This window comes from Perognathus longimembris, chromosome 7 (genome assembly GCF_023159225.1).
Source record: "Perognathus longimembris pacificus isolate PPM17 chromosome 7, ASM2315922v1, whole genome shotgun sequence".
NCBI lineage: Eukaryota > Metazoa > Chordata > Mammalia > Rodentia > Heteromyidae > Perognathus > Perognathus longimembris.
Window position 1 is genome coordinate 75,568,247 of NC_063167.1, and position 14,779 is coordinate 75,583,025.

The 14,779-nt window shown below is 39.3% G+C and overlaps 1 protein-coding gene across 5 annotated transcripts in view; it reads left to right on the forward strand.

Annotated features, from left to right (window-relative positions):
- The window catches only part of Rpap2 (RNA polymerase II associated protein 2), a 73,166-nt gene that overhangs the window by 40,637 nt on the left and 17,750 nt on the right, over positions 1 to 14,779 (forward strand). For 3 of the 5 annotated variants that reach the window (XR_007211677.1, XM_048351962.1, XM_048351963.1), the window contains exon 11: positions 317 to 385. Coding sequence is in view for 3 of the 5 variants with exons in the window: in XM_048351962.1 (XP_048207919.1) it covers positions 317 to 385 (69 nt within the window). In the remaining 2 variants the exon portion in view is untranslated. Of the gene's footprint in view, positions 1 to 316; positions 386 to 613; positions 2,530 to 14,779 lie in introns of those variants that run through there. The other 2 variants (XR_007211676.1, XM_048351964.1) reach the window with 2 other exon arrangements.

The window sequence follows — 14,779 nt, forward strand, 5'->3', positions numbered from 1 at the left end:
GACATTGTTACAGGGTGTGATTTATGTGTTTTTATAAACCACACAGTTGGTTTCCTTCACTGTGCCTGTATTCCTGTCTTGTCTAACTGTACCATTATCATAAGTATGTGAGGTAGACTAGAATGCTTCCTTTCAGAAGCTCTTGTTAAACACCGTGCAAGAGCCACATTATTATACAGCTGACCTTCCCACAGCTAAAAGACACACTTAGAAAGTACTTCTTTGATACATATCATAAATCAGATTTTATGTACACATAGAAAACTTCCTTAAATATAAAAAAACCCTTCAGTAAAATTTTTTTACTGTCTTTCAGACTAACAAATAGAAATATTATCCATAAACCTTTGGAGTGGACTTTAATTGCTATCGTGTTGCTGTCACTGTAAGTACTCTTTCTTTTTTTAACTCTAAATGCTAAGTAAGAAATAATACTTTACAGAAAAACAAAGTGATTTATTAATTTTATAAATAGCCTTGGAAAATGTACTCGATTTTAGGTCTAGTGCCTTTTTATGTAAGAAAATAATTTTCTTGTAAAGTGATAGGCCCTTGGTAAGCTAATCATTCTCTTTATATTCTTTTTTTATTTTTTAACCATCCTTTCTTCTAGGAACCCTGTTTTTCCCAACACAATTTGTAATCTTTTGAAAGAAAACATTCCCAGGTGTGATCTGTGCACTACAGCCCTTTAGTTTCATCTTTAATAATTGGTTATACTAACATTGAGTCAGCTTCATTATTTTATACCTGTATTTTTATATATCTAATGCTATTTCATTTTTCGTCAACATATTTTAATAGCATCAGTTTTATTTTCCAAATCCATGTATACTTTAAAATCTAGCAGATTTAAAGGAACTAAAACATGCTTACTGCACAAGCACATATAAAACATTTAATACTCATTTACCTTTTATAAAACCTCTAGAGGTTTCTAAGGCTGTTTTTCAATAGGGCTAAATCCATTTAATAACTGTAGTGTTTTTCAGCTTGAATTGCAAAACTCTTTAGAGGATCATTCATTCCTGCATTACTATTGCTTCTTGGTGTTTGTCGGGTCATTGAAGCCCATGGGGCCTTGAAAACTTAGTGGACACTCACAGGTCAAGAAGTGTTAACAGCCACCCGCATGGCATCTCCAGCCCTACTCCCTCTCTCTTTGATTTTACTACAGTCTGACATGTTATTCTGGCTTCACTGTCCCGAGGAAGGCTGTGCGGGAAGATTAGAGCAGGCTTCAGTGAGCCGGAATCTGTGTCACCCAGCCAGATAGAACTCACATGATTCATTAAATCAGAACATAGAAAATAACTTTACTTGAATGCCCGGATATAAATTTTTTATCAGCCTTAAGAACAAATCTTTTGTCATTCCTACTATTGTCATGTTCCAGTTGGTAGTTTGTGAAACAGATCTTATTAATTTTTTAAAAAGTTCTTTCTATTTTATGGAATGTATAAATATTTTGGGCACTGGCAGAGAAAGTATCAGTAACTCTGCTCGCCCACCAAGCCATATATATGCCTATTCGCAAACCCTCATAAACAATTGTTTAACTGTACTTCTATATTTCATTATACTAAAGAGGAAGTCACTTTTTTGGCTGACCATCAGGAGTCTGAGCCCAGCAGTAATCTCAGAATCTTGCTTTCTGCTCTGGTGATAGAAGTGTCATCTTATCAGCACGGCCAAAAAAGGGCATGTTAGACCCTCCATGCTTTATGTTGAACTGCTGTCACTTCTCCTTGTAATACCAGAAAACAACAGCAAAAAAGTATATGAAATGAAATTATAAAAGCTGCCATTAAAATGTTACATGAGTATGCTACATAAAAATCTCTAGTGTTTGATTTTAATACAGACACCCATGTGGTATAAATATTGAAAGCTCTGCTAATCCTTTTGTGCACTATTTGACTTCCCTTGATTGTCTTTGGTTGTAGCAGTTGAATGCTTAGCTGTATTAACATGTTTCTTATGTGCAATCTGTCTTAAAGTTGTAGCAGTACCTATTTGCTTAGTCATTTGCCTTCTTAATGATAAATCTGACCCTTGTCTTAGTCTCTGATCCTTTTGATCCCTGAGGACTAAAATCCTTTCCAGTGAAGGCTGTTTCGGCTTCTACAGTCTTTGGTCACTACAGATACCAAGTTAGTTGGTACTACTTAGGTTTTTGCTTTTGAAATCTTGTGTTCTCATACTTCTAACTGTTGTCATAGGCCTTCCTTTCGGTTCCTTTCCATTCTGCATTTGCACATTCTATATCTTCAAATTACAGCTCAGTCTCCTTATTCTTTGATTATTAACTTCTAAGCCTTTCTCCTTCCATGTTATTTTTTATATCCTCTCATTAAAAAAATGTCTTTAGCTTTTCATATTTCAACTAATAGCCTCTTTGGTCCACAATTTTGCCTTTTTTGGGGGTTGCCAGTCCTGGGGCTTGGACTCAGGGCCTGAGCACTGTCCCTGGCTTCTTTTTACTCAAGGCTAGCACTCTGCCACTTGAGTCACAGCATCACTTCCATCTTTTTCTGTGTATGTGGTGCTGAGGAATCAAACCCAGGGTTTAGGGAGGGGGGAGAGGGGGAATGAGGGAGGAGGTAACAAACAGTACAAGAAATGTATCCAATGCCTAACGTATGAAACTGTAACCTCTCTGTACATCACTTTGACAATAAATAAGGAAAAAAATAAAAATTTTAAAAAAACAGGGTTTCATGCTTGCAAGGCAAGCACTATGCCACATTCCCAGCCCCACAATTTTGCCATTTTATTACCCTTTTATCATATTACAAAGCAAGTTGAGAATAACATAATATGTCATATTAAAACTAATCCCAGGGCTGGGAACATGGCCTAGTGGTAGGGTGCTTGCCTCGTATACATGAAGCCCTGGGTCGATTCCTCAGCACCACATATATAGAAAAGGCCAGAAGTAGTGCTGTGGCTCAAGTAGTAGAGTGCTAACCTTGAGCAAAAAGAAGCCAAGGACAGTTCTCAGGCCATGAGTTCAAGCTCTAGGACTGGCAAAAAAAAAAAAAAAAAAAAAACACACCAAAAAACGAATCCCATTGACTTCTATAAATCTATAGAATTCTTCTATAATTACACTTTAATTTACATGTCTACCTCACTTTTCCCCTCTGATGGGTTCACAATTACTTTTTAGGGAAGGCAGTGTCATCATTGTGGAAAGACAAAGCCAGCAGGACAGCTAGCATTGGATAAATAGCCTTACAGTGAAAAAGCACAGAAACTTAAAACACCCAAAGAGACAGGAACATATAAAGAAGAAAGGGGGAATAGATAAAAAGCCATTTACCTTTTTGTTGTAAAACAGTGTAGGCATATAAGTGAGTATCTCACTGGGCACTAATTGCTCACCACTGGAATTTTAGCTAGGCGGCTGGGACCTAGCAGATGACAGTTCGAAACCAGACAATGCAGAAAAGTCTATAAAACTCCCATTTCCAACTAACCAGAAAATTCCACACTAAAAGCAAGTGATAGTAGAATGCCACCTAGAGCCGAAAGGCCAGGTAAGAGCTGAGGCCCTGAGTTTAAGCCCCAGTTCTCGTACAAAAAAAAAAAAATCATGATTTCAGAAAAACATCTATTTTTAATAGACTTGTAGGCATTTCTAGAATTATATTTTAGAACTACTTTAATAGCTGACAAAATATTGTTTGCTTAAGAAATTTTTATGTAAGTGCTGTATGATAATGTACCATTCTTTGTATATTGCAGTTGTATTACTAGCATTTGTTAACTGCATGATGACCATCTGATCATGTAGGAAAAGGACATACAGCCATGCACACATAAACACCTGCATTAGCATCTCGCTGTGGTGATTCCTACCTAATTATCCTTGGTGGTGGAAATCAACACTTGAACCTGGTAGCCCAGAGAAAACTTGGGTTTCAATTTTCACTTCAATGCTGTTAAAAGTAAACAAGATATCTCTAACACAGATAATAATAATTTCTTGATGACATCAATTGTACTTTCACAGATGTATTAATGCTGAAAAAATTTTTAGACTGTAACAGTTAATTTATTAATGTAAGCATTATGCTAGTGCAGTCTTAGGAATTTGACCAAGTAAGTTGGTACAGTTGATCATTGCACTATTGGCAAAATGTTTTATGAGAGTACATCCTAACTCATTGCTACTTCATTTAGATTTCTTACTAATTCTCTGGAGCTTGAATGGCTATTAAAATTCCAACACTTACAATATTTTACTATATATTCAGCCCTAAGTATTTTCCAGTAGCAATAGATCTTTTAAAGCAGAGCTTAAGCAGTGCGAATTTATTTCATAATGAAGGGATTAATGTCCTCTGGTCTTTTTATAAAATGAACATTATAGAGGTATTCAAGAACTATTAACAATTTGAATCTAATTTTCCCAAATAAGTATGGTATCAGGCTATGTATGACTCTTAGTAAAAATATATATAAATTCAGATTTCTCCTGTAAGTATTTAGTTCCTATATATTCTACTCTGTAAAACCTTTTACTATATTTTACATATTTTGAAGTATATATATGCTGAATGAATTTATATTTGTATGAATTTGTATTTTTTTTTGTTTGGTTTTTTTGCCAGTCCTGGGGCCTGAGCACTGTCCCTGGCTTCTTTTTGCTCAAGGCTAACACTCTACCTCTTGAGCCACAGCGCCACTTCTGGCTTTTTCTGTTTATGTGGTGCTGAGGAATCAAACCCATTGCTTCATGCGTGTTAGACACACACTCTACCACTAGGCTACATTCCCAGCCCCAAATTTATAGTATTGAATATTCATATTTAAATGAAAACATAGTAATAAGTTGCATCAAAGGACATTTTGTGATGCATTATCATAACACTCCTTTTCATATTCTTCATAATTTCTATTTTACCCACAATATATGAAATGAGATTAAAGAATAGCTTTTGGCCAATGTGATGGTACACCCCTGCAATCCCACCAACTTGGGAGGCAGAAGCAAGAGAATCACAAGTTTGAGGCTTCAGGGAAAGATAGTGTACCCCTCTCAAAAACAAAAAAAAGCAAATAAAAGGCTGAGGCTTAAATAGTAAAGTAGTAGCATACTTGCCTAGCATATACAAGGCTCTGGTTTCAATCCCCAATACTGCAGGTATGTAGGGGAGTGGGTAAGTGGATGGATGGATGGATGGATGGATGGATGGATAGATGGATGGATAGATAGATGGCCAGCCAGCCCTGTTCAAGTGGTCACAATATTCAAAATACTTTCTTAGAGAGGATATTGGTAGCCATAAAACACCTTCCAGCCCTGTCTGACTCTCCTCTCCTTCTATCCTGTGTTCTTAGTCTTCCTTGGTCATTTTGGTCCTTTCATTGTGTTTGAGTCTGTAACAAGTTAGGACAGTGCAGAGCTTATCTAAAACAGAGATCTAGGGAAAGGTCTCAACCAAAATATATAGCCAAAGAAAAGATATCAAGCTGTAGATTGTCTAACTCAGCTCCTTTATGTACAGTTATGTGCCAGAAATGAAAGTCAGGTTTCCTCAAGAGTAATTAGATTTAAAATGTAACTTCTTCACTCATATTTAATGTGGAACTTTTATAAAGAGTCACTGCTTTTTATTCTTGATGGTGTATGGCTAGTTGGAGCATAAGAGTCCTATGTTTCTTGGTGGGAAACCGAGGAGAGAAACGTATGTTGTATTCCACATACTTATTTGATTATCTAATGAAGAAAAGACATAGGGTAAAGTGAGGTGCAGTGGCCTAACATAGATGCATTGCTATACCACTCCTACGTTTGTGCCCTTGATATTCTCTAATGGAAAGCTTTCAAGGCCATCTCCAGAAATGTCTGCTTTCATTTTATTTATCTGAACTGGCTGTTTGCAGTGAACTGTGGCTTGCTTCCTAGGCAGAGACCATGCAGTAGGTTATTCTCTCTTAAAAGCTTTGAGTATTCCATCGTTCAGGGAGTAGCATGTAAGTCCTGGGAAATGGTGTTTAAACAAGCTCAACTTGGCCATGCTCGCTAAACAAAAGCCATCACTGGACTGGCAGCCACTTTAGGTAACCATCACACACGCACACACACGCAGATACTCTAGAGACCCTTCCCTTGAGCCTCTGAGCACGGATGAGACATGTGACTTGGTCTCCTCCCTCAACCCAGCAGGCTGCTGTTTAAGCCTTTGTGTCACTGACTTCCTCATACAAATTGGTGTGCCATCTATGAAACACAGAAATGGCTCCTTACAAATGAGTTAGTCTCAGAAGTATTCCCAATATTCCTCTTATTCTTTTTTTTTTTTTTTTTTGCCAGTCCTGGGCCTCGGACTCAGGGCCTGAGCACTGTCCCTGGCTTCTTTTTGCTCAAGGCTAGCACTCTGCCACTTGAGCCACAGCACCACTTCTGGCTTTCTCTACATATGTGGTGCTGGGGAATCAAACCCAGGGCTTCATGTATACGAGGCAAGCTCTCTTGCCACTAGGCAATATTCCCAGCTCCTCTTATTATTCTAAATGCAGTTTGATATTTGAGACCATATAGAAGATTGTCTAAATCATTTCATATTTTCTAAATAATTGAGTTTTTACCGAGATAAAATTCATTTTAATATATGTAGCTCACAAGTTTCTAGTTACATTCACTATGTTATACAATCATCAGTACTAATCACAGAACATTGTATTACACCAAAAATGAACTTCATATTAACTTAGCTGCAGTTCCGCTTCTCCCACCTCCTGACATCCACTTGCTGCTCTCATCACTATGGATTTACCTACTTTGATCACTTCACATAAACAAGCATAAATACCTGGGCTTTTGTATCTGGCTTCTTTCATGTAACATGTTTCCAACGTTTTGTCCATTTGATAGCTATAGCCATACTTTTTTATGACCAAATAATATTCCATTTGGCCAATATACTACATTTGTTTTTTACAATTGGTAGCAATGTAACTTGTTTCAACTTTCTGACCATTATAGATAATGGTGCCATCCAAAGTCCCATATTTTTTTGTGAATGTGTTTTCAGTTCTTTAGTTAACAGGAGTTTCTGGGTGATATGGTAACACAGTTTAACCTTTTGAGGAGCTGCCTATTTACATCTTCATTTGCGGCGCGTCTCATCGTGCCTCACCCCAGTAGCTACCATACAGGCGTCTTCATACTTACTCATGCCTATTCCATGTGGCTTTGGTCTTCAGCACTGTAAGGAAACAAAATGGAAATATTCCTATTATGATTTTAGACCTTTATGGACTTGTAATGGCAATGTCTAATGTCCTGGGAATTTCTATTACACATGCAAAATGAATACCAGAGACTGAAAGGAAAAGAGGTCATCATATTAAAATTGATACTATACCAATCATGACTGAGAAATACCTGCTAATATGTTCCTTGGATTCCTCAATATCTACAAAATTATTTTTACTGTCTACCTTTATAAAATCTTGGGTTTAATCTAGTGGTGTCCATCGTGTTAGCTTTGACATTGAAAGTATTTCTGCACCTTTGTGACAAATATTTTGTGTAAGAATAATTTTTTTTTAGCAGAGGTACCTTTACCCTCTGCCAACAGAGGTGTGTGTGAACCCAGATACTTTCTAAAGAAATAATTTGCTAAAAAAAAAAAAGAAATAAAGAATTTTCTCTCGTTTCATGCCAAAGCCTATTTTCTTGATTGTCTTGACATTACTAGGGTTTGAACTCAAGCCTCACTCATTAGGCAGATACTCTACCACTTGAGCCACACTTTCCAGCCCTGTTTTATTCTGCTTTGTTTTCCTTTAATTATTTTTCAGATCAAGTCTCGCATCTTTGTTTTTACATATGGCTGCCTATGTAGCTAGGATTACAGCACATGCCACTATGCCTGCTTTGTTGGTTTAGATAACGTCTTATTAACTTTTGGCCTGGGCTGGCCTTAAACTGATCCTCCTTATCTTTGTCTTCTGAGTAACTGGTATTACAAGCATGAGACATAGAGCCTAGCCTCAAAGTCTACTTTCTACAGTGTTTTTCTTTCTCCTCAGATCCCATACATTTCTGGCAGTTTTATAGTGCTTGTCTTTTATTTATCCATAAATTACTGAGAGGCCCCAACCTCCTTTTTTTATTTTAATTTTAATTTAATTTATTTATTAATTGAACACAAATTTTTTGACAAGATTTTGTGCAAAAAGGGTACAGTTACATAGTAGGGCAGTGTGTACATTTCTTGTGATATCTTACGCCCTGTTTTTCTATCCCTTCTCTAGGTCAGGTAGACATATATACAATATACAATGTATCAAGAATATATACATTAGCCACGTGGCCACGCCCAAGAAAGTTCGCCTAGGGCTTTAAATGTAATGTCGATATTAGACAATATGTCAACATTAGTCTTATATGAACGTACATACATAGCTTTTGAGCTATTGTATTCCCCTGAGAGGTCAATTTTTTACCTTTATATGTTGAGTAATTGTTTGGTTTTAGTTACATACTGTTGGGTCGCTGCCCCAATCCTGTGGGGAATACTATTTGACAAGCAGTTTTTGGTTTCACAGACTTGGTCTCTACTGTCTCTCCGTCTCCCTTTGTTAACAGTCATATATCAGGGAGATCATGCGCCTTTGTTTTCTGTGTTCTAGGCTTGTCTTGCTCAACATTATTTGTTCGAGTTCTGACCATTTCCTTGTGAATAACAGTATTTCACCGTTCCTAATCGCTATATAGTATTCCATTGTATATAGGTACCATATTTTTTGGATCCATTCGTCTGTGGAGGGGCATCTGGGTTGTTTCCATATTTTGGCTATTGTGAATTGTGCCACGATAAACATGGAAGTACAAATGTCTTTTTGATATCTTGGGGTTTGCTGTTTAGGATAGATGCCTAGGAGTGGTATGGCTGGGTCATAAGGTAGGTCTATGTTGAGCTTTTTGAGACACCTCCATACTGTTCTCCAAAGTGGTTGTACAACACTCCCACCAACAATGGAGAAGGGTTCCTCTTTCCCCGCACCCCCTCCAGCATTTGTTGTTGCCTGAGTTCAGGGTATAGGCCATTCTAACTGGGGTGAGGTGGTATCTCAGGGTTGTTTTTATTTGCATTTCCTTTACTACCAGGGATGTTGAGCATTTCCTCATGTGTTTCTTTGCCATTTTTATATCTTCTCTTGTGAAAAGTCTCTTTAGCTCATTTGCCCATTTCCTAATAGGTTTATTGGGCTTGGAGGGGCTTAGTTTTTTGTGTTCTCTGTAGATGACAGATATCAGGCCTTTGTTGCTGTGCTGGTAAATATCCTTTTCCATATGGTTGGCTGTCTTTCTATTTTGGTGGCTATGTCCTTAGCTGTGCAGAAACTTTTTAATTTGTAGTAGTCCCATTTGTCGAGTCTCTCCCCTATTTGTTTTTTTTTTTTTTTTTTTTTTTTTTTTTTTTGGCCAGTCCTGGGCCTTGGACTCAGGGCCTGAGCACTGTCCCTGGCTTCTTCCTGCTCAAGGCTAGCACTCTGCCACTTGAGCCACAGCGCCGCTCTGGCCATTTTCTGTATATGTGGTGCTGGGGAATCGAACCTAGGGCCTCGTGTATCCAAGGCAGGCACTCTTGCCACTAGGCTATATCCCCAGCCCTCTCCCCTATTTGTTGTGCCCCTGGGACTCTATTCAGGAAGTTCCTTCCTGTGCCTATAAGTTCTAGCATCTTTCCTACTCTGTCCTTCAGTAGTTTAAAGGATTCAGGTCTGATATTGAGGTCCTTGATCCATTTTGAGTTGATCTTGGTGCATGGTGATAGGCTTGGGTCTACTTTGAGTTTTCTGCATATGGCTGCCCAATTCTCCCAGCACCAGTAGTTGAAGAGGCTATTGTATTCCATTGTATGTCTTTAGCTCCTTTGTCGAATATCAGCTGACTGTAAGAGTGCAGTTTTATTTCTGGATCTTCAATTCTAATCCATTGGTCTTCCGGTTTGTTTTTATACCAATATCAGGCTGTTTTTGTTATGATGGCCCTGTAGTAGAGCTTGAAGTCTGGTATTGTGATACCTCCTGCACTGCTTTTTTTGCCTAGAATTGCTTTGGCTATTCTAGGTTTTTTGCTGTTCCATATGAATTTATGGATTGGTTTCTCTATTTCAGTGAAGAATGTGGCTGGGATTTTGATAGGGATTGCATTGAATTTGTATAACAATTTGGGCAAGATGGCCATTTTCACTTTATTGATTCTGCCTACCCATGAGCATGGGAGGTCTTTCCATCTCCTTGTGTCTTCTTTGATTTCCCTTATTAGATTTTTATAGTTTTCATTAAATAGGTCCATCATGTCCTTCCAACCTCCTTCTTAATCCATAATAACAGTGACCAATGCACAAGGGTCTGGCTTCTATCCCAGCACTCAGAGGAGGAAGAGAAGGAGAAAGGAAGGGAGAGGAAAACCAGCAAGTGTCCTGCCCAGAAGGATGTGCTTTCCAGCTTTCCCATCCCAGCACCAGCAGCAGTGAGCAGCAGGTGGCTGTAACAATCACAGCCTTGATTTCAGGAGTTAGCTCACAGGCCTGTCAGTGCCGTCTGAACATCAGATGGAGCTCCTTGACACCTCTGGAGTATCTGGGCAGTGGTGTCCCAGCCTCAGGCTGCACCTTCAGGGTGTGGTTGTCACCCTGTGTGGACAGCTCTGGTTTATCCACTTCAGTCCCACAGCATTGAAAACAAGAAAAGCTGGAGCCACCATTCCAACAGAGTTGTCACTTGTCACACAGGGGCAATTATGAAGAAAAGCTTCTCGGGCACTCATCTAAAAGCTGCTCTGTAGACTTGTGGCAAACAGGATTTAGATATAAAATTTTAAAGTCACCCCAACCCAGCCCTTTAAACAAACCTGAATGTAATATATCACTACAAAGTGATTTACAAAGAACTCGATGCTTTTGAATTGGAACCATCAATGGAAAGCCTCTCTGCTTCCTTATTAACAGGTAGTCCTAAAGCATTAACCACAAACACTGCAGGACATACGCCATCTGTTGCAAGAAAAACACTATTTTATCTGGCTGTCATAGTCTTTTGTAATGAAAGTTTTTATCTCCATTTCTAGATAATAGTTCTGAAATAGAAAGTCCATAATGACATGCGTCTCCATGATATATTCTTGGCAGCTTTCATTTTTTCTTCTCAAACTCCTTGGTGGTACTGGCCTACATACTGTTTTTTAAGTTTTTGACATTTTATCTCTATACTCAAGATAAAATTGGCATTTATGTGGCACTTTTTTCATGGTTTCGTGCATACTAGGTAAGCATTTTATCACCGAGCATGCCTCAGCCCTTCTGTTATGGTTTTGAGATAGAGCCTTGCTACCTTTTCCCAGTCTGCCCTTAAGCTTTACAATTCTCCTGCCTTTGCCTCCCCAGTAGCTGAGATTACAGGCATGTACCACTAAGCATAGGCTTACATGGAAGTTTTTTATTTTAAAAAATTGTTTTCAAGGGTTGGGAGTGTGGCTTAGTGGTAGAGTGCTTGCTTAGCATGCATGAAGCCCTGGGTTCAATTCCTCAGCACCACATAAACAGAAAAAAAGCTGGAAATGTTGCTGTGACTCGTGGTAGAGTGTTCAGGCCCTGAGTTAAGCCCCAGGACTGGCAAAAAAAAAAGTTTTCAATAAATTTCATTGCTTTACCTCAAGGACCATGCTTAATTTACACAAAGGTTTCTTCACACTCTAAGCTCAGTGTTATTCTTGATAATATCTTCATTTAAGGAATTATTTTAAAATAGCTCTAAAGCCTAATAAGCTGAGTGCAGCCTGGTGCTGGAACACTTGCTTTAGCATGTATGCATGAGGCCCGGGTTCAGTGCTCAGCATTATACCTAGTGTGTAACCCTTAGAGAGGAATTCCTTAATGGAAGATAAATTTAGTTGAGGGACAATGAAAGTGGGGTTTGGGTATGGTTTGTTTGTTTTACTTGTCAGTACTCGGGCTTTGTGGTTAGTCAGCTTGCTTTCTCTACAGCATGAGCCACTCTTCCAGGTGGCTTTTCCTGACTTCTCTGGCCTGGCTGGCATTAAACTTCAGTCCTTCAGCTCTCAGCCTCCTTGAAAGTCTAGAATTATAGAAATGAGCCTCTGATTCCCACCTTTGATTTCTGAACAGAGCAACATGAAACTTGTAAATTAGGAAGATAAGTCAGGAAGAGAACCAAAGTCAGAGCTGATCCTTGTCCCTTGCATAGGACTTCAGAGGTTTCCTTCCCACTGTTATGGAGAAAAACTCCATGGCGGGCTGGGGATATGGCCTAGTGGCAAGAGTGCCTGCCTCATATACATGAGGCCCTGGGTTCGATTCCCCAGCACCACATATACAGAAAATAGCCAGAAGTGGCGCTGTGGCTCAAATGGCAGAGTCGTAGCCTTGAGCAAGAAGAAGCCAGGGACAGTGCTCAGGCCCTGAGTCCAAGCCCCAGGACTGGCCAAAAAAAAAAAAAAGAAAAAAGAAAAACTCCATGGCCCTGTGGAACTTACATTATACCTCCTTACCTTGTTCTCCCATCCTTCTATACCATCTTTCATATCCACCTCCTCATGCTGGCCCCCCAGCACAAATTTAAAATGTGCTTCATTTCTTTATTTGTGAATATTCACTGTACAAAATAAATGTTTTATTATGCATGTTCATAAATGATATCCTTGCTATTCACAGGTAGTTCCCTTCTGCTTTCATGTCTTTATTATTAATGTAGATTCCATGTATGAGAGAAAACATGCAATATTTATCTTTCTGAGTTGGTGTGTTGGCTTAATATGATCTCCATTGCCATCTGTTTTCCTATAAATGGTATGTTCTTTACAGCTCGGTAAATTCCATTGTGTATCTATACATTTTTAACCCATTAATCTGTTGATGGGCTGTTGTAGTAAACATAGGGAACACAGGTGTGCACTGGGTATATCTCCAGAATGGCATAACTGGATCCTATGGTAATTGAAGTTTTCACTTTTTGAAGAATCTTAATAGTGATTTGCATAGCAGTTACATTAATTTACATTGCCACCAACAGTGAGTAAAGGGTCCACTTCACCTGTATCCTCATTAACATTTATTATTAACTGACTGAGGTAAGGTAAAATCTCATTGTGGTGTTGACCACCTTCCCCTAATGGCTAAGGATATTGAACACTTTATGAATTTACCAGCCAGTTGTACTTCTTTTTTTTTTTTTTTTTTTTTGGCCAGTCCTGGGCCTTGGACTCAGGGCCTGAGCACTGTCCCTGGCTTCTTCCCGCTCAAGGCTAGCACTCCGCCACTTGAGCCACAGCGCCGCTTCTGGCCGTTTTCTGTATATGTGGTGCTGGGGAATCGAACCTAGGGCCTCGTGTATCCGAGGCAGGCACTCTTGCCACTAGGCTATATCCCCAGCCCAGTTGTACTTCTTTTTAAAACTGTTAAATTTATTTGAACATGTATTGGTTGGAGTATTTGTTCTTATGGTTAATGCCTTGTTCTATACCCTGGGTCTTAATTTCCTTGACAGATGAAGAGGCGGCATAGATTTTCTCCCATTCTTTAGACTGCTGTGCAGAAGCTTTTTAATTGGGTACAATCCGGGGCTGGGGATATAGCCTAGTGGCAAGAGTGCCTGCCTCGGATACACGAGGCTCTAGGTTCAATTCCCCAGCACCACATATACAGAAAACGGCCAGAAGCGGCGCTGTGGCTCAAGTGGCAGAGTGCTAGCCTTGAGCGGGAAGAAGCCAGGGACAGTGCTCAGGCCCTGAGTCCAAGGCCCAGGACTGGCCAAAAAAATAAAAAAATAAATAAAATAATTGGGTACAATCCTACTTGGGTTTTGGGTGTGTGTTTTTTTGCCAGTCCTGGGCCTTGGACTCAGGGCCTGAACACTGTCCTTGGCTTCTTTTTGCTCAAGGCTAGCACTCTGCCACTTGAGCCACAGCGCCACTTCTGGCCGTTTTCTATATATGTGGTGCTGGGGAATCAAACCCAGGGCTTCATGTATACAAGGCAAGCACTCTTGCCACTAGGCTATATTCCCAGCCCAATCCTACTTGTTAGTTCTTGGTATTCATGAGCTATGGGAATCCTGTTGAGAAGTCATTATTTGCAGTTTTCATTCAATAATTTCAATATTTTAGCTCTTTGATACATTTTTTTTTTTTTTTTTTTTTTTTTGGCCAGTCCTGGGCCTTGGACTCAGGGCCTGAGCACTGTCCCTGGCTTCTTCCCGCTCAAGGCTAGCACTCTGCCACTTGAGCCACAGCGCCGCTTCTGACCGTTTTCTGTATATGTGGTGCTGGGGAATCGAACCTAGGGCCTCGTGTATCCGAGGCAGGCACTCTTGCCACTAGGCCATATCCCCAGCCCCCTCTTTGATACATTTTTAATTGAGTTTTTTGTGTGCAAGGTAAGAAATAGAGATCTGATTCCAGTCTTCTGTATGTGGCTATTCTGTGCCCAAGTGTCATTTGTTAAAGAGGGTGTCTTTTCTCACAACATACATTTTTGACACCTTTGTGGACAATGAAATGGCTGTATCCATATGGGTGTATTTCCAGATCTTCAATGGGTCTGTATGTCTTTGTGCCAGTATCATTCTATTTGTGTTACTATGGCTATAGTATAATTTGAAATTGACTAATGTGATACCACCAGTATTGCTATATTTTTTCAGAATTGCTCTAGCTATTTGGGATAATGTGACTTTTTGCTATATGTACCCTCCCCCCACACACACATTTTCTTTTTGTCTTGGTGCTCAAGCT